Below are 19,524 nucleotides of genomic sequence, written 5' to 3'. Positions count from 1 at the left end.
GCATATTTGAGTAAAGGCAACCTTCATGGCAGAGGGTGTCTTCTCGTTAAAGGAGGAATTACATCTGATGGATTACTGATCAAACAGGTACGTTTTTAAAGGTAAATGAGTAATAGAGGGTATGCTGCCAACACCAAAAGGAAGGGAGTTCCACATTGTTGCTGTGGCAACATCAAAGCTCTGTCCCCAGAGCATTCAGTGCGAGATTTGAGGACAGAAAGTAGAAAAAGATTGTTGGAACTTAGATTCTACGGGGATTTGTGCAGTGAAATCATAAAGGCTGGCAAATGTAAATAAATCATCTTATGAACAATAGTCATGGCCTTAAGGATGACTCCAGTGTGCACAGGGAGGCAAGGAAGTGCCTTTCTTGCTTTAGTTACACAGTCAATTTTCTTGAGGCCGTAGATCAGGTGCACTTTAGTGTTTTGCACCACTTGCCGTCTTGCCAGTTGTTTCTTACAGGCTGTCAAAAAGATGAAATTACCATAATCTAGTCTACAGTGAACTGTGGAACAGGCAATATTTGCAAGAGCAGTTTCAGCTGATTGTAGCAAGACTTAGAAATCTTCGCTACTTGAGTACTAAGGTCAAGCTCAGAATCAATATAGATTTCCAGGTTATGAACAGAGGTGGCAGGGAGAGGTGGAGATGGGGAAAGCCAAACAGGATGACCAACAGATTTCTTGTACTTATATTTTAGGAATGGTGATTGTAATCTCTGTTTTACCAAGATTCAGTTTTAAATAATGTTCTGCAATCCACTACCGTGTAACTGAGCCGCAACAGGCTCTGCTAATAGGGAGGAGGCAGAATGGTCTGGATATTGTTGGCATATATAGAAAATGTAGTTTCTAAATTGTGCAACAGGTGTGCCACAGAATGCATATACATATCAGAAAGTACTGGTGAAAGAATGGAGCCCTGTGAAATGGCGAAACCAACATTTGTAGGCAAAGAAACATAGAATAGGCTACCCTTTGTTGTCTGTTGAGGAAGGATTCAAACTCAAGTAAGGCCCAGCTTTAATTCCAATATCTGCCAGTCTGTTAGACATAATGACACAATCTAGGGAGTTGAACGCACTGAGAAGCCCAATCCTCAGGTCATTTAATAGCAGTGACAAAGAGCAATTCAGTACTGAGTCCCGGACAAAAATCAGAGGCATATTTAAGAGCTCCTAGCGCCTCCTTGCGCCACATTATCGGCATTTTTGTTACGCTAATGTGGCCCAACAAGGTCAAATTTGCTTTGCCAGATTTACAAAGTGGCGCAATGCATGCTGCATTGTGCCATGTTATAACCCCTTGTGCCACATTAAGGGGGTCATTCCGACGCCGGCGGTCAAGGACCGCCGGGGCCGGGGATGCGGGAGCACCGCCAACAGGCTGGCGGTGCTCCTCAGGACATTCTGACCGCGGCGGTTCAGCCGCGGTCAGAACAGGAAAACCGGCGGTCTCCCGCCGGTTTTCCGCTGTCCTTCAGAATCCTCGCTGCCATGGGGATTCTGACACCCCATACCGCCATCCTGTTCCTGGCGGGTCGCCCGCCAGGAACAGTTTGGCGGTATGGGGTGTTGTGGGGCCCCTGGGGGCCCCTGCAGTGCCCATGCCAATGGCATGGGTACTGCAGGGGCCCCGTAAGAGGGCCCCACTTCGTATTTCAGTGTCTGCTTTGCAGACACTGAAATACGCGACGGGTGCCACTGCACCCGTCGCACATACCCACTCCGCCGGCTCCATTCGGAGCCGGCTTCCTCGTGGGGAGGGGTTTCCCGCTGGGCTGGCGGGCGGCCTTCTGGCGGTCGCCCGCCAGCCCAGCGGGAAAGCCAGAATGGCCTCCGCGGTCTTTCGACCGCGGAGCGGCCATATCGCGGCTCCCTCCAGGCGGGCGGCGCCCGCCGCCCGCGGGGGTCAGAATGACCCCCTAAGTCTGCACTAGGCATAATGTATGCAAGGGGGTGTTCCCCCATTGGGAGGCCGAAAAAAAGGGCGCACAGAAATCTGATAGATTTATTTGTATAATTTTTTTCTGTATTTTTAACACCTGGTCAGAGCAGGCGTTAAAAGGGGGCATGCCATTGTTTTCAACGGGCCCCTATGTACTGTTCAGGGTTAGCGCCAAATTTTTGGCGCTAACCCTGAACTGAACATCAATAGCATCAGAAATTCTGACGCTATCGCCCCCTACCCTGCGCCATGGTGCGCTGTATTTTACCTAAGGTGCACACATGGTGGCGGTAGTGGGGTGCTAAGGGGCGCAAGGAAAGTGGTGCTGCATTAGGTGCAGCGCCGCTTTTCTTAAAGCTGCCCCTTAATTTGGTGACTATCAAGCAATATGTCTGATTAAACAAAGTTTTTTAGTTGTAGAAAAACATATGCAATTTGGTTTGATACTTGGCCCTGAGTCCCAAGAGCTGAGCACACTGGTCACAAGTCCTGTGTGCATGTACAGTTGAGCCACTAGCAGAGCTCGGACTCGGAGTGAGACAGGATATTATCAGGAGCAGAGACCTTCTTTTGCTGCCCCTTCTGTCTTTCACTTGTTTGTTAGCCTAGCCCATCTACAGGAAGTGCTGCACAAAAGCTATACATATTTATCAAAAGGCGCAAGAAGTAAACTGGTAAACATCACTCACCTATTTTTGGGCTTGCTGATTTCCTTGTCTCTATTATGGAAATGCCCTCTCCTGAAAAGGAATGGGTAATGGTTAAACTGAATCAGCCCAAGCTCAATGAATATCTGTGGGTATGGGAGACACAGGGTCCCTCTCATCACATTCTGCAGGATAGCCTGTTTAAATTTAGCGTTACGCCACTGCCCGCACATCTATAATCTGTGTCCTATATAGTTTTATCATTGAAACTGCAAGTCTGTGCAAATTTGGTTGTATTTTCAATATTAAATGTGCTGTATTTAAATAAAAGTGCACTACGACCAATCTTTAGCAATATATTTGTATGAGAATGCTCTAAAATGCACCACTGGCTAGATACCACCAATTTACCACTCTCCTACTTAATGGGCTTAGCTTATTTGCTACACTTGTTCTTTGTGTGATGCTTCGATTATCAACAATCCATATGTAATGTAACACTGATAGCAGCACCCCCACCCTGAAAATTGTTCCAGCGCCAATTAGAAAACAAAGGAGCATATTTACAAGCGCCTCCTTGCGCTCCCCTAGTGTCATTTTTTCTTACACTAAGGCGGCATCAAGGAGGCCTTTTCCCAGCACCAGATTTACAAGCATTGCACTGCTTTGTAACACCTTGTGCCACATTATGCCTGCGCCAGGTATAATGTATGCAGGGGGGTGTTCCCTTGTTAGGAGGTCCAGGAAAACAGCGCAGTGAAATTTACAAGATTTCATTGCACCATTTTTCCAGTCATTTTTAATGCCTGCCCAAGGCAGGTGTTAAAGTGATGCTCTCATTGTTTCCATTAGGCCTCCCCTCACATTGCTGGATTGGGCCATAGTTTTTAGCGCTAGTCGAACAATGTGCCACAATAGCATCAACGTTTTTGACGCTATTGTGCTAACATGCACTATGGTGCACCTTATTGTAAATACGTTGCTACCATGGTGACATTAGGGGGGCACTAGGGTAAGCAAGAAAAGTGGTGCATCATAGCTGATGCATAACTTTCTTGTAAATATGCCCCATAGTCTCTAGGTTCTAGAAAGTCAACAATTAGCAGGTGGACCGCGCCTCCTTCTAACACTAAAGCACCATGCAAAGACGTCAATAACTCTTTCTAAACTTCTGCAACATTACATAATGAAATGCATTAACAGCAACAAAACTCTTTAAAAGGCTCGTTCTGTGTTTAAGGCATGAGTATTAACACTGAAATCTAGATAAAATGTAATCTGTGAAATGAATGTTAGGTACATTCCACTGGATGGCGAGGCAGTCCATAAATTAGCATTGCTATCACGTAAATTCAGGAAGTTATAACATGTAGTTGACAAATTAGTTTGGACGTGTGCCCAACTCTTCCTCATGCTGTTTCCCGGATCAGTGGACAAATTATGTACCCCTTTGTATGTTGGGCATGAACGGTCTTTCTCCCACTGGGAAGCACAATCAGGAGATGAAACAGGAGACCATGTAAAGGAACTGATCCACTTAACAGCGGAGGAAACAAAAACAATGCTCTGAACAACACCTAAAGATGGCGCACCTGGGCTAAATGGCCTACCCAGGAACATCTTTGTAGAAGATGCAGATTTCTGGGCATCACAAATTCATGATCTATTCCAAGACTACATTCTGTCATTTATTATTCCTGCATCATGGAGAGGCTCCCTTCTGCATTCAGTTAATAAAAAAGGCGACAGTTCAAAATTGGAAAAATACAGGTTAATAGCCCTACAGGTCGTGGAGGGAAAAGCCTTTACAAAAGTACTATTGTGGAAACTGGTAATATACAACAATATTATCCCATACTATCAGACAGGGTTCCCCCCAAAGATGTCACCATGGACAACAAACATAACTGCCCTGTCCTGTGTGGCGAGTAAAGCTGTGAAAAAAGGGTCAAGTCCATTATACGCATGCTTCGTAGACTACTGCACTGCGTTTGACGGCATTGACCACAACATTCTACAGACAAAGCTCGCCAAGTGGAGGATACCAAAAAAATCTATTAAATGCAATAATTACTATATACACGGACACTTGGGCCCAGATCAAACTGTCCTAAACCCAAGCTTCTACAAAAATAAACACAAACAAAGGACTAAAGCAGTTTTGTGTAATAGCACCCATGCTGTTTAACCTTTATACTGCTGATTTAGGGCTGGCAAAAAGGGAACTTGTGTCTAGCAAAAATCAGGTCATAAAAACTACTGATTATACAAAATGCCAATTACCGGCATTGGGATGTAGAGGGCATTGAGCACATTTTATTAATGCAACACCAAGAACTGCCTAACCGATAACGCCACAAAAACTAAGGTTCTTGTCTTTGGACAGCGCACCAAAGATATCAATATAGATGGAGCCAGGGACCGCTCAATATAATAGCAACTAGCAAATATAACAATTTGGTCATAAATCTGCCTGACATGAGTATGTAAAGTCCAAGGAAATAGAAGAAAAGGCAGTAAAAAAAACATTTGCACTGGCAAAACTCCATCGCAACTTGTACAAACATACCACGGAAGGAATTTGAATAGCAATCCGGGCTAAACTTCTACCAGCTATAATCTATGGTCATCTTGTCTTTCATAGGATGCTACTGAATATCCTTGAGCTGTGCCGTTCAGCCTTATACAGAAAATAATTTTGTTTGCCAAAAAACACCTGCGAGCCCTATTGTGCCTGGAGTTTGAGTTGCTGAGAAAGGACACTCTGTGCATAATGGCTATTGGAAAACATTACCATCAGGCTGCATCTGCAAAAGAAGGTACAATGAAATGTGTGTTTCAGGCCATTTTTAAAGAAGAATCAAACCCCTGTTCAAAATACTTACAAGTCACACTCTGAACTTGAAACCTGGACTCATAAAACATACAGCTGTATCACAACAGCAACTGAAGTGCATTTTAAGAAACACAAGGAAGGCAACTGTCCAAAGCCCTGGACTTGCAAGAATGACCAGTATGGGGGCTCCAGGCTTGCTTCAATCATACAAGGCAGCAGTCCATCAGCAGTAAATAAAGAGCAGGACAGCGCTAAAACATGTACTATATAGACAGTTGGCATTACTTTTATGGGAATTCAGAGCAGGAGTCAGCAGCGGTGTTGTTTGTGCACCTATGTTGCAGAATCACTGAGCCACCTATTATGTTGTTGCCCTATGATGAAGTGATAGGCGCATTTTACCAAGGCCTTTATTCCTGAAGCATGGGCTAAGGTCTTGTAGGACAGCAGTCACTTATGCCTACACGTATGACGTTCCAATGGAATTAGCTAGAATGGCTAGATAGTACTCCATAGTAGGTGACCGCCTAAATGAATGTTATATCTGACCACCTTCAGCTGGATATCCCTTGCCGGAACCCCAGAAAGGAACTACTTGTATATGATAGGCACACACGTCACAAGACATATGAGACAACCATTGGAGGCAACCCTCTTGGTAGCACCCGCATTGTTTTTTTTTGTATTTTTGACCACATGCAATTTCCGTCCACGAATATCACCTCTAATGACTTTATAAAGGCACTTTACACTTTTGTACAGTTCTGAAATGGTGCTCAAATGCTCAAAATGTTCCTGACATATTTCTGTCCCTTTGGCAAAATGCAACGGCTATTTAAGGTGGTTGCTAATATACCAGTGCTTCAGACCTAACCTTGCTCTTGATATTTAGCACGATGGGTCAGATTGATCTAATGAAGTACTTGCATTAGGCAGTCATAACATGTTTTATACCAGCGCGTGGATGGTGCCTATAATGACAACTCGTGTTGTGGACGAGGAGGTCTATACAGGACTTGGAGTCGAGGCTGCATCACTGTCCATCAGTCCAGAAGGAGGGGCTTGACATAGCACTCCCGCACCACTGAAGTGCTTATAACACTACACCTCATCCCATGGCGCTGCATCTGTCATCGCCCAGAGGAGGCTGGGTTGGGCCACCCCTCTTTTATTGAACATTGTGGTGTCGAGAGGTGTTAACATTTAGCACACGGCGTGTTGCGCGCGGCGAAATAATTACCACACACTGGATTATATGTGAAGCACCGGTCAGCGGGGGAGTTCCATTCCACTCCATTACCTCTCGTCACTCTCCTTCCGCCCACTGACCTGTCTTCATTTAATCCTTTTCCCACATGACCAACAGGGTCAGTTTACCATTGTAATATACGAGGGGAGGCAGGCTGACCGCCCCTCTAAACTGATGCTAGACATTGGTAGTGCCCACGGCCAGTTACATAACTGGCGCAACACTACATTCCCCCCAACAAAGAAAAATAGCAAACAGGCAATTTAAATGACTGTCGGGCAACAGCATAACTTCACATTCTAGTTCACACTAGATGATCCCATAGCTTCTGGGACGGAGCTGGATTACTCCTTAAAGAGTATCTGGTGCAAACGGACCTGTCAGTGCTGACACCAGCTTCCAGACCACCTGGGAATGTCTCAGTGCATTGGTTAGCTTCAGAGGTGTCGAAGGCTGACATGGGAGTACCCTGGGAGACCAATGGGTCACTACTCAAACCATGGATAGAATCTTGATCACCATCCACTACCGATCCCCGTCGAAACTCCATCTAGTGCTGGTGGGGGGGTAAAATCTCTTGAACATGGAGACATTCCGGGTGATTGCCCTCTTCGGGCTATGACCATAGTCCCATGTCTATGCACAATGACCCATGGGTTCTGGCCATATGGCAAACAAAACTTGCTCCGTGGTGACTGCGTCTTCAATAACACTGTGTTTCCTACCCCTAGATTTGAAGTCTTCGCATGACGACGGCGACTAGCCTGTCGGTTCCCCTTCATTCATTTGTTTTGTACCCGTAGATCGTCTATGGTCCCAGGTTTCCAGTTACGATGATGAGGTAGGGAGTCAGCCACGACCCTCCTTAGTGTCACATGAGCGGGGGCTTGCCCAGTGGTGGAATGAGGAGTCTGCCGATAATTCCTCACTAAAGAATATATGGCATGTTTCACTGGTTGTCTAACAGCAAAGGCGATACGGATGACTTTGTTCAATGTCCTCATAAAGCTTTCAACTTCTTCGTTCGCCTGTGGCCAGCGGAGTGTGATCTTTCCATGTCGAATGCCAAGGGACTTAAGATACAACAATATTTCCTGGCTCTGAAATGGAGGGCCATTATCTGCCCTCAGCTCAGTGATGAAACCATGAGTAGCAAGAATCTTCTCAATATTGGGAATCACCGACTCAGCCGTCAGAGCAGAGATTATTTCGACTTCGGGGAACTTAGAGTAATCGTCAATCATCACTAATGTGTGCCTTCCGTCAGGAATGCTACCAAAGTCTATCACGGATACCCAGGGTTGTTGAGGCTCGACCTCAGTCTCTATCGGAGCAGGTCTGCTGGGTTCTCCTGATGTTTGACACCATTCATATATGCGCACAATCTGCTTGACCTTTCTGTCCTTTAGGGGGAACCAGACTTCGGGTCGCAATCTATTCTTGGTCTTCATCATCCCTTGGTTTCTGTGATGGGTAATTTGAACCACTTCATCTGCAAGGGAAGACGGAACAACTAGGCGATGACCTCTCAATAAACATCCATCAGGGCAACCGCCAGCTCTTGCCTAACATGATACAAGTCCTCTAATATTTGCTTTGATTCAGGCGTAAGCACAGACATGTGTTTTCTCACCACATGCCACTGGTTGCTTTGTGTCGCTTGTAGTGGTCATGACCTATCAGATACATACCGCACATACTCCTCAACTTCGTGAGTGTCATGCTGTTCCTCTGGGGTGGCTTCCCGAGGGTGACGGGATAGGTAGTCCGCTGGGTTGTCAGAGCCTGGGCGGTACTCCAGACAACACCTATAGTCTTGCAGCTGGAGTAACCATTTTTCGATTCTTGGAGGTGGCTTGGAGGCAGTCTCATTAAACAGGGGCTTGTGGTCCGTGGTCACTACAAATGGTTGTCCGTACACATAGAGATGGAAGAGTTTGCATCCCCAGTGCACTGCAATTGCCTCTTTTCCAATTTGCGAATATGGCTGTTCCGTGTCCTTTAGTGACCTACTCGCAAGAGCTACCGGCAACCACTGCTGATTCTCTTGTCTCTGGAGCAACACTGCTCCTAACCCCTTTGGACCAGCATCAACTGCAATTTTGGTTTCCTTCCGAGGGTCAAAGTATCGAAGAATGGTGTCTCCTGATAAGGCATTTTTAGTTGCTACGAAGGCTGCTTGTTGAGCAGGCCCCCAGACCCACGGCTCAGCTGACTCTGTCAAAACTCAGAGGGGTTGATTCAATGACGAAAGGTCACTGATGAAACGGCCACAGTAGTTGACCATACCAAGGAAACGTCGTATTTCGGTGACAGTGGTGGGTGGAGGAGCAACCTTAGGCCCATATTTATACTTTTTAGCGCCGCATTGCGCCTCTTTTCGACGCAAAAACGGCGCAAACTTACAAAGTACAATTGTATTTTGCAAGTTTGCGCCGTTTTTGCGTCAAAAAATGACGCAAATGCAGTGCTTAAAAAGTATAAATATGGGCAATAATGTCTTGTACCTTGCTAGGGTTTGGCGCTATCCCTTCTAAAGAGAATACATACCCCAAAAATTGGATCTTCTGTGTGATAAACTCACACTTTTGACGATGGAGAGTCAACCCTGAGTCTTTTATCCGTTGGATCGCTCCACGGAGCCGGTCATGATGCCCTGTAATGGTTTTGGAGTGAACTAAAATATCATCACTGACATATATGACTCCGGGAAGGTCTGCTAGGAGTTCATGAATCATATTCTGAAATACTTCGGCAATGCTGGATATGCCGAAGTTGAGTTTCTTGTGGCCTCTGAGCCCTAAATGAATCGAAAATGGCCTGATATATCGCAATTCCTCCACAAGGACTAGCTGGTGTCTAACTTGGAGAACCAGCAGGCCCAATTTAGTTCACTGATCAAATCGTCAATTGTCGGGGTCAGGTGCAGCTCGCGCTTGATGGCGACATTGGGGAGGAGCATGTCTACACAAATAGGCACTGCCCCGGGTTGCTTCGGTTTCTGTGCAACAACAATTGGCGATACCCACGCTGTGGGTCCGGAGACCCTTTTGATGATTCCTGCAGTTTCAAGTTGTTCCAGCTTCTTCTCCATATGCTGTCTGGGGTGGAACGCAATGCGTTGATGTCGGAGCGCCACTGGCTGTACTGACCAATCTATATGCAGCTGTATTTCTTTGTAACAAGGGCAGCTTATGCCGTTGAACACTGCTTTGAATTGTTATAAGATGTCATTCTTGGTGTATCCCAAACGCAAATGTGACAAGGCCTAGGGCTTTGGCTGTTTGGCATCCTATCAGCATCCCTTGTCCCCCTTCTGCCACTTACACAGGTGGACGAATTGAGCATGGTCCATAAGTGATCGACGTCTCAAATTGGCCTTTGAGTGCAAGAGATGTGTCCTGACCCTAGGCATAGACTCTCACATTGGCAGCTTTCAGGCCAGGGCTCATCTGGCGATAGGTGTCTGCCACTAAGATGTTGACTGAAGCTCCTGTGTCCACGACAGCAAGAGTGGGATGTTCACCGACTTGTATTTGACATCGCGGGAGCTGTTTTGATGGTTGGCTAGCTGCACCCACTGTGAAAAAGAGAGTGGATGATGTGTTCTTCAGTGTCGTTGTCATCAATGTCACTGCTTCCCTGTGGTTGGCTCACCGCAGCATTGACAGTAGTGCTTTCTAATTGTGGTTTGCTGGATCTACACACTTTTACAAAGTGGTTCACTTTTCCACACCATGCACATCTTTTTCCTCGTGCCGGGCAGTCAAAGGGTGCCCCCCACAGTATCCGCAGAGCATTAGTGTTCTTCCGGTGTTCTTTGGTCTCGCCTTGCTGGGGGATGGCATTACCACGTTGAGTGGCTCTTCCTTCACCGGTCTTTGGACTGCTGCTTCCATGTGGGACACTCTCGCTTTGGAGAGTTCCTTAGTGTGCCCCATCGTGAGGATGTCTGGCAGTGACCTCCCAGACTCTTCAAGAATTCTTTCTCTCAGCTTCACTGATGCACACTCTTAGATAATTTGACCTCTTATTTCTTCAGTCTCATCTGCAAAGTTGCAGGTGTTGTCCAGTTCATTTAAACGCATGTGAAAGGAGTCAATCGATTCTTCGGCTTGATGGTGGGCTTGCTGGGAAATGATTTGTTCATAATCCTTGTTGGCCATGGGCTCGAAGTGCATTTTAAGGGCTCCTATGAAGCTCATGTGCATCTTGGGGGTGGCCTCCATAAGATTCTTTGAGATTTTGTAGATTTCTTTCCCACCCAGGTGTAATAAAATGGCTCTCTTCTGGGCATTTTCTACCTTGGTGGCCTAGAAGAAGAGTAGGGCCCGTTCCACTGAGTCCTTCCATCTGGACGCTTGCACATATGGGGCACCCTCAACAACAAACGGTTCAACTGGGAGGAATGTTTGACATGTTGGCAGATTCTAGGTGTGAGTTGGCAAATTGTGTGGCTGTAGCAGTGCTGTGGAGGGGGCTACAGGGGATCCTTACTGAGCTGTGTAACCACTTCCTTGGTGTCTTATGAATGTAAATGTAATATATTTTGTTTGAGTGCCCCAGTGCAGAGGTATGAAACACCTTACTTGTGCAGCGAACGCAGAAGTCCTGGGTGCCTTGGGCAGGGAGACACACAATTTTATACACACTTTTGCAGAGTGTGGAATCTACTGTTTCTAACTGTCAGAGTGTTCGAACAGCGTGATGAATGTGCTTTTGTCTGTTACAGGTTTATCAATGCCATGTAGTCGCTTCTTATTCGCCCAAGCAGCGTGAGCAATCAGCTGCTGGAACAGCGCAACTCGCCTGGAGTCCTGCAGTCGCGCCCCGCATCGACGGGCCTACAGGTGCACTGTGCTGGACACGGGCCCGGGGGGGCGGGGCCTCTTGAAGCAGCGAAGGCGCTGATGCCGTCGGTCGGAAAACTGGCTCTAAACCCTCCCCGCCTTGGGTGTTGCACGGCGGCGGAGGGCAGTGGAGGCTGAGACCATGTGGCACAAGCACTGCATGGGGAGGTAGGTGCAACCACCGAAGGTGTGGTGGCAGGTGGGTGACTTTGGACCCTTGTCGCTAAATGTGGTGTCGAGAGGTATTAATCTTTAGTGCACGGCGTGCTGCGCGTGGAAAAATAATTACAACACACTGGATTGTATGTGAACCACCGGTCAGCGGTGGAGTTCCATTCCACTCTGTAACCTCTTGTCACTCTCCCTCCGCCCACTGGCTTGTCTTTATTTAATCCTTTTCCCACGTGACCAACAGGGTCAGTTTACAGTTGTACTATACGGGTAGGCAGGCTGACCGCTCCTCTAAACTGATGCTAGACATTGGTAGTGCCAGTGACCAGTTACATCACTGGTGCAACACTACAAACATAAGGTACTTTTAAACTTTCTTCACCTTCCAGTGACATTTTTCTGAGATGGTCAAATGCAAAATCACAGCAGTACCTACAGAGGGTCAAGGGTATACACTTGATGTTTTTTAAAAGAGGGCGGTTGGGTCTATTGACAAAGAAATTCAGCGCAACAAGTGACATCTATCACTCCCCTCCACTACTTCTCTTAAGTTCTGCTGGAGGATTTAAATCCAAGCCTCAACGCTCGAACTATACCTCCCGCTGTTGAGCGGGGTCTGAGCCCTTTTCTACCTCTAGGCCCAGCAACCACCAATGCTCCACTGCCCGTATCACCAGCGGCATTAATTACATCTCAACACAATGGCCCCAAAACTAGAAGCCAGGTGGCAAAAAGGAAGAAGGCCGTCCATGAGTCTAAGTCTAAGAGACCATAAATTCAAATCTTGAAACACAGTCCTCCCCACAGTCTGGCAAGGACATAACTGCAGGGAATTCCCTTTCGACCCAACTAAAAAATATCTGAAGTGATTTCAAGACTTTCTTGGAGAATACTTGACTCTATGGGGCATATTTATACTTTTTGGTGCAAAACTGCACTATTGGAGTTTTGCATCAAAACGTTTTGCACCAGCTTGCACCATTCTTGAGCACCAGCCGGGCACCATATTTTTGGAATGATGCAACCGGCGCAAAGGGTAAGCTATCGTTAAAAAAAAAGACGTTAGCCGGGTGGAGGTGGCAGTATGGGAGAAGGGGGTTTTGCACCAAAAAATGACGTTTGGCAGGTTAGAGTAAAAAAAAAATGACTCTAACCAGTCTAGCGTCATTTTCTGATGCAAAACCATCCATACCACATGACTCCTGTCTTAGAAAAGAAGGGAGTCATGCCCACCACCCCAATGGCGAGCAAAGGGGGCCAGGGTCCCCTCGGCATGGCCATATCACCCAGTCCCATGTAGGGGGGCCCATTTCATGGCCCTCAATGGCACTTAAAATGAAAATAATAATACTTACCTGTACTTACCTATACCTACCTGGGATGGGGCCCCCCATCCTCTTCTGTCCCTCTTGTGTGGGTGGGGGTATCCCTGGGTGCCTGGGAAGGGCACCTGTGGGCTTATTCCATGGTGTTCCACCATGGAAATAGTCCCACAGGTCCCCTAACGCCTGCCCTGACCCAGGCGTTAAATAATGGTGCAAAGCAAGTTTTAGCACATAGGGATAAATATGACGCTAAGGCCATAGAGTCATTTTTTGCACAGGAACGCCTAACTTGCATCTCATTGACGCGAGGTAGGTTTCCACGTCCCAAAAATGACTTTAACTCCATAACTTTGGCGCTAGACGGATGTAGCACCAAAGTATATATATGAAGTTAGTTTTGCACCAAATTTGCGTAAAACAAAACTACGCAAATTTGGCGCAAAACAAGTATAAATATGCCTCTATATTTACTTGCTTAGAGGCAATAGAAGACAAATTAAATTGTTTGGGTACGCGCCATCCTGGCTATAATTCAACCATATCTTCACAAGCTGTTTTCTGCGCAAGTTCTCCACCTAATACAATCTCTCTCAATACATCAAACAATAGCTTACGCAGAAGAACCACAGCCATAGAGGGTCTCTCCCTCGTGCTCCTGAGCAAGTTATTCCATCAAACGTCTGTGGGCCAGTTACCATTATTGTGGAGCCTGATCGAGCTGCAAAGAAAGCGGAATGTCTAATGGCAAAGGAAAGGGTAGGCTGATGGGAGAAACAGTCACTAAAGAGGAGGCAAAATGTTCTTCATTTTCACAACTCCCTCCTTCTTATGTTTTGGTATTGACGAATGTCCTGATACTTGTATAAAAGAGGACTTTTACGGCCTAGAGAACAAAACAATGAACTGGTTAAGATCCCAAGTAGCGGTGGGGGGGTCTGGGCCTACAGACAGAAATAAAAAATGGTCAGGAGAACCCCTTGGATTGGCCCGGGTCAAAGGAGGAAACGTGATTGTGATCATAAGTTTTAAAAACTCCTCCACTAGTGAAATTCCTCCTTAGTTCCCTTAATTCACACTGTTCCCTTCAACCCATGAGCTGTATTCAGACGGTTCCGCGTGGGTATTTTTATAGGCCCTCCATGTTATCAGGTGCAAACAATTAAAATCCAGCGTAATTGGAATAATTTAACATATGCTGTTCCAACACACAACCCCTTTGAACCTTTAGCTACCTTGGAACACTTGGACTGATACCATTGCGACTCCCCTTTTGTTGCAAGGTCAGAGTCAGCGAACAAGGGAACACAATACTTTGGAACTTTGATGGGAGTAGATGAATGCCCCTCTCCATCTGAAATAATAGTTTCTCACATTAACAAGGGTTGTGTGGTGTGGAGGTAATTTCTATGTAAAAAAATGAGGAGTCAACTCAGAGAAATTATACAGCCCCCCTCGCCTGTGGACACTGGGAAGCTAAGGTTTCTCTCCTGGAATTTGGCCAGTATTAAGATCAAGCTCAATTGTGAGGACTGGGGAAGTTTATAGATGGTGTTGATGTATGCCTCTTTCAAAAGCCCTGGCGACGACTGTAGTCCATAGAGTGGGGTTCACTAATTTCACTATTGAAGCATCTCCTTCACCAATGGAGCAACTGGTAGGGGGTCTTATCATCTGGGTCAACATCAATTTACTTTGCACCCTTAAAAAATGACTGGGAATTTCAGAGACTTATTGGTTGTTAATGTAGTAAACACTAAGGGAAAACAATCCGCCTTTGTAGTTAATATCTACAATAGATTTCCTACACAGCATCAGGATTCCCCAGCTGTAACAACTTTCTAGAAAGGGAAGAGGGTCACAATCTCCTACTGCTGGCAGGAGATTTAAACACAACATATGAACCTTCTGAGCTGTTGGCAAACGTTTTAGAGGAAGAGGACGGGGAGTGGGGAATTCCTTGTGTGTGCCATGCTAGTCCATCTTTTAGTTGGAAGGTGCTATTCAGATTGCCTCATTCACACTTAAGCACAGTTTACAAGTTTGCAATGGATGCTCAAACTCAGATAAGAATCTAAAAAACATGTTTAAGAGGGCCAATTGTCCCTGAGAATTGACTATGTTTTATTCGATTTACTGTTGTGGCGATACATGAGTGATATGAAGATAATTGAAATGCAAGATAGTGATCATAATGCCTTGCATTGGACTTGGTCCACATGTGTATTGCCTCTAAAGATAAATTAGTGAGAGAACAAGGCATACCCAATAGTTACTAATAATAATGGAAGAAGGATTAAATGGCCCAAGATAGAGGGAAACCAAGAACTATTGCCCAGATATATGCTATAGTAACGCAAGCACTTGTAGCTCTGAGAAAACAAGAAGGTGAGGCACAATTTATTTTAAACACTTACACTGAGTTAATGGAAATGATTAGACACTTTTTTAAATAAAAAAGTGAAGTACACTGCCAAATATAATAATAAAGCTGAGTGGTTTACCAAGTCTTGTCAGGCAGCAAGGAAAGATTTGATGGGAGACATAAACTCATGATGTAAATATACAGTGGTTCTCAAAAAGAACCAATATACTAAGGCACAAAAAGGATCTAAAAGAGACTGGGAATAATGCGAATGGAGAGACCAATCTATTGCAGCTAAAACCAAGGATAGTAAGCAGTTCTGACACAATGTGGCTAGGGGAACCCAGAGACAGATTACAGATGAAGACTATTATACTCAACCACAGTCTTGCGTAAACCATTTTAGTACACTTTATGCTGGAAACAATACCACGGCACTGGGGGTAGATGATTTACTAAGTGCAGGCGCAAATGGCTCTATTGATTTCACTTTAGAGTAAATCAAGCTAGCCTTTCTGCTCTACAGAGAGGAAAGGCACCCAGACTAGACAAAATTTTAGGTGACCTTTTCCTCTCTGAATCGGAAGTATGGAGTGTCATCCTCAACTTTTGTTTTAATGCAATGCATCTTAAAATAAAAGAAGCACAAGTGCCTGACTCCTGGTCAGGTGTGAAGGTGGTGCCAGTATATAAAAAGGGGGACAAAAGTGATCCTGTGAACTACAGGCCTTTTAGCCCAATAGACATAATGCAAAAACTGTTCTGCAGGCATTTGCTGGCAAGATTACAGGATTGGATTAAGGAAATGAGATCATCACTTTCCTTCAGGCTGGTTTTAAAGAAAACGTAGGTACTAATGATCAGTTATTCAGGTTTCTAATAATTTTATGGAAATATGTGGTGATCAAAAAAGAACACGTATACGTCGTATTCATAGACTTATGCACCGCTTTGATCTTATCCCCAGAGAGAAAATGTGAGCAGTTCTAGAGCAGTCAGGTGTTCCAAACTACCTTTAACAAATGACAATTAGGCTTCACGGGGGAATTACACCCAGATAAGATGGGGACAAAATTGTGAGCGCAGTAAACCCATTAAGGTGGCCAAAGGGTGATGCATGGGTGTTTCTTGGCCCCAACCCTGTTCACCTTATACATTAATGGGCTAATAGAGCCCCTGCATGATTATAATGGGGACCCTCCCAAGATTGCTGGTAGCCATGTTCCATCTTTAATGTTCGTGGATGATACACTACTCTAGAACACCGATGGGGCTCCGAAATGTATTAAACAGATTTTCAGCTGCATGTGATGAACTTGGTTTAGTGGTTAATGTCAACGAGACGAAATTCATGGTGTTTAATCCACACAATTCGTTCAGAGGTAAGGTGAAGCTAGGTGATACCTTCCTAGAGCAAGCTAAGGAATTTGTTTATTTAGGTGTAAGGTTCACTAACACACTAGTTTGGACTGCACACATTACTAACTGCCAGCTTACCCATCAGCATTTTAGCTCTGACTCTTGGTTTAGAGGTTAACGTCAATAAGACGAAATTCATGGCATTGCACTATATGGTGCAGAGATCTGGGCGTTCTCAGAATCTAGGGGTGATTGAAAAAACAGAGAACATGTTTATTAGATTATTTTGGGTCTACCTCGAAATGCACCCTTAACCCCAAAATGTTTGGATCTTCGTCTCCAAAATATCGTACATGTGGAAACATTCAGACCCCTAGCTCACTGGATACGAGTCTGGCACAACAACTCTCCACTTCCCATGCGAGATTCATTTCTCGAAGTAATGGCACTCGACAGCAAAGGGAGCATCCCTTGGTTAAAATATGTTAAAACATGGCTAATTAGTCTTGGCATGTGTGAACTGTGGTCTAATTCCCTTAGTATTAAAAAAAGACCTTGGTGTCCCTTAAGAAGAGTTGCCGGCTCCATATTTGTGGCCTATGGCTGAACCATAGCACAGTGGGGAGATTTAACAGGTAGGTTTTTGAAGTTCAAGGTCGATATATACTGTGAGGTGTTCATGAATCAGATCGAACCTCCCCAAGCGAAATCCTTATACCTACAATTTAGATATGGCATTTTGCCACGTATTGGTTTTCGTTGCGGATGGAACAGCCAAAATATTTTGCCACTTTGTCCATTCTGCTAAGACAGCCCTGAAACAGAAGAGCACTTTCTGTTCCTCTGCCCTAGATATGCTGTGAATAGAAGATCCTGGCTAGCTCCGATTTGCCGTTTTCTGTCGGTAAGGCAAATGAGGCCTACTATTAGAATCCTCGGAAGTGATATCACTGCACGCAAAACCAGTGATTATCTTGATATTTGTTGTACGCAGGGCAACTTAGATGCAAGTATATGCCATCTCATGATAAGTAAAAGTGCAGCCCTTCTGAATGAGATCTGATATACTTGAATAAGCAGCTCAGGTTCTAGAAATCAGTTGTAACGGGCGGATAATTTCTACTCATACCTGAGACTTCTTTTGTAAACTAGTGATTAATTGTTAATTCTCTCATTTGCTTTTTATAAAGTTGCAGACATCCATTGCATATTGCACTTTAGTTTCATTGCATACTGTAATATATATGATAAAAATTATGACTTTTTAACGGATTGCTTTCAGCAAACCTTAAGCAAGGAAATTCACGAATATGAGTAGGTTTCCTCCACCTTTCGAAACTGTGATTTTATTTATTTAAATATAAAAAATGTACATATTGTCTTTATGTCTTTTAGCCTATGTACTTTTATGGTTTTTACTTAAAACCGAATAAAGACTTCTACTACTACTACTACTGACTTTTATCTAGACACATCGCACTTTCGTATGGTCCTGAAAGGCTGCTCAAAAGTTTTCTTAATTTATTCTGCCCCATGAGTTAAATGCAAATGCAGTACACCTCACCTCAATCCAATCTTCCCCACCCACCCCAATCCACTCCAGTCCAGTCCACCCCACTCCAATCCAATCCAACCACTCCAATGCAATGCAACCCAATCCACCCGCACCAATCCACCCCACCCCTATCTACCCCACCCCAATTCACTCCCTCTAGTCCACCCCATCTCAATCCACCCCACCCAATTTCAATCCACCCCACCTAATTTCACTCCAGTCCACCACACATCACTTCACTCCAATCCACTCTACTTTAACCCAATTCAATCCAGCCCATCCCTGTTTAGTTCAATACACTCCAATCAAAATCCAACCCATCCAGCCTACCCAATCCAATCCACCCTATGCCAATCCAATTCAATCCACCTCACTCCAATCCACCCCACCCAACCCAGTTCAGCCCACCCTACTCCAATACACCCCACCTCAATGCAATCCACCCCACCCCACTGCAATCCACCCCACTCCAATCCAACACACCCACTCCAATCCAATCCATCCCACTGAAGCCCACCACACCCTAATCCAATCCACCCCAATCCCATTCACCACACCCCATTTCAATCCACCCCAACGTAATCCACCCCACTCACTACAATCCACCACACTCTACTCCAATCCACCCCACTCTATCCCAATCCAATCCACTCCACCATACCTCAGTTCAGTGCACCCTACTCCAATCCCTCGGGTAGGTCGCTCCCCTGCTCACGCAGCGCCTCCAGTCCCTGACTGCCTTCCTCTCCTGTGAGTGTGCTCCCCCCTTCTTGCCCGTGTACCCCGAGTGCTTGAGCTTGTGCTGGTGCTGACTGAAATCCCTTTTCTCTCCTTGTATCCCATGCGTGTGCCCTCGAGTGACTGAAATTCCCCTTTTCTCTCCTTGTATCCCGTGCGTGTGCCCCCGAGTGCCGTGCGCCGTCCTCCCCTCTCAGCCCCTCCTTTTTAGTAGATTTTAGTAGGCTCTTGTTCCCTTTTCGCCGTCTTGCCGCTTTCCCGCCGCTCCTACCGCGCTTTTCCCGCCGTTTTTTGCCGCTCTTTTTTGCCGCTCTTTTTTGCCGCTTCCAGCTCCCCTGCCCGCCCACCTCCCGCCTCCCAGCTGACCCCGCCTCCCCACCTACCCCTTAAATGGCGGCCGCTGCGAGGCAGAGGTAGCGACCACTGACCCTCGGGTAGGTCGCTCCCCTGCTCACGCAGCGCCTCCAGTCCCTGACTGCCTTC

At 45.7% G+C, this 19,524-nt stretch overlaps 1 protein-coding gene across 1 annotated transcript in view; it reads right to left on the bottom strand.

The window, feature by feature from the left end:
• LOC138292885 (hepatic lectin-like) overlaps window positions 1–19,524 on the bottom strand; it is a 107,632-nt gene that overhangs the window by 46,476 nt on the left and 41,632 nt on the right. Inside the window, exon 4 of the mRNA XM_069231737.1 lies at window positions 2,639–2,689. Within this exon, the coding sequence (XP_069087838.1) occupies window positions 2,639–2,689 (51 nt within the window). The remainder of the gene's footprint in view (window positions 1–2,638; window positions 2,690–19,524) is intronic.

This window comes from Pleurodeles waltl, chromosome 4_2 (genome assembly GCF_031143425.1).
Source record: "Pleurodeles waltl isolate 20211129_DDA chromosome 4_2, aPleWal1.hap1.20221129, whole genome shotgun sequence".
Classification (NCBI taxonomy): domain Eukaryota; kingdom Metazoa; phylum Chordata; class Amphibia; order Caudata; family Salamandridae; genus Pleurodeles; species Pleurodeles waltl.
The sequence above is the reverse complement of the archived record's forward strand: the minus strand, read 5'-3'. Positions and strand labels throughout refer to the sequence as shown.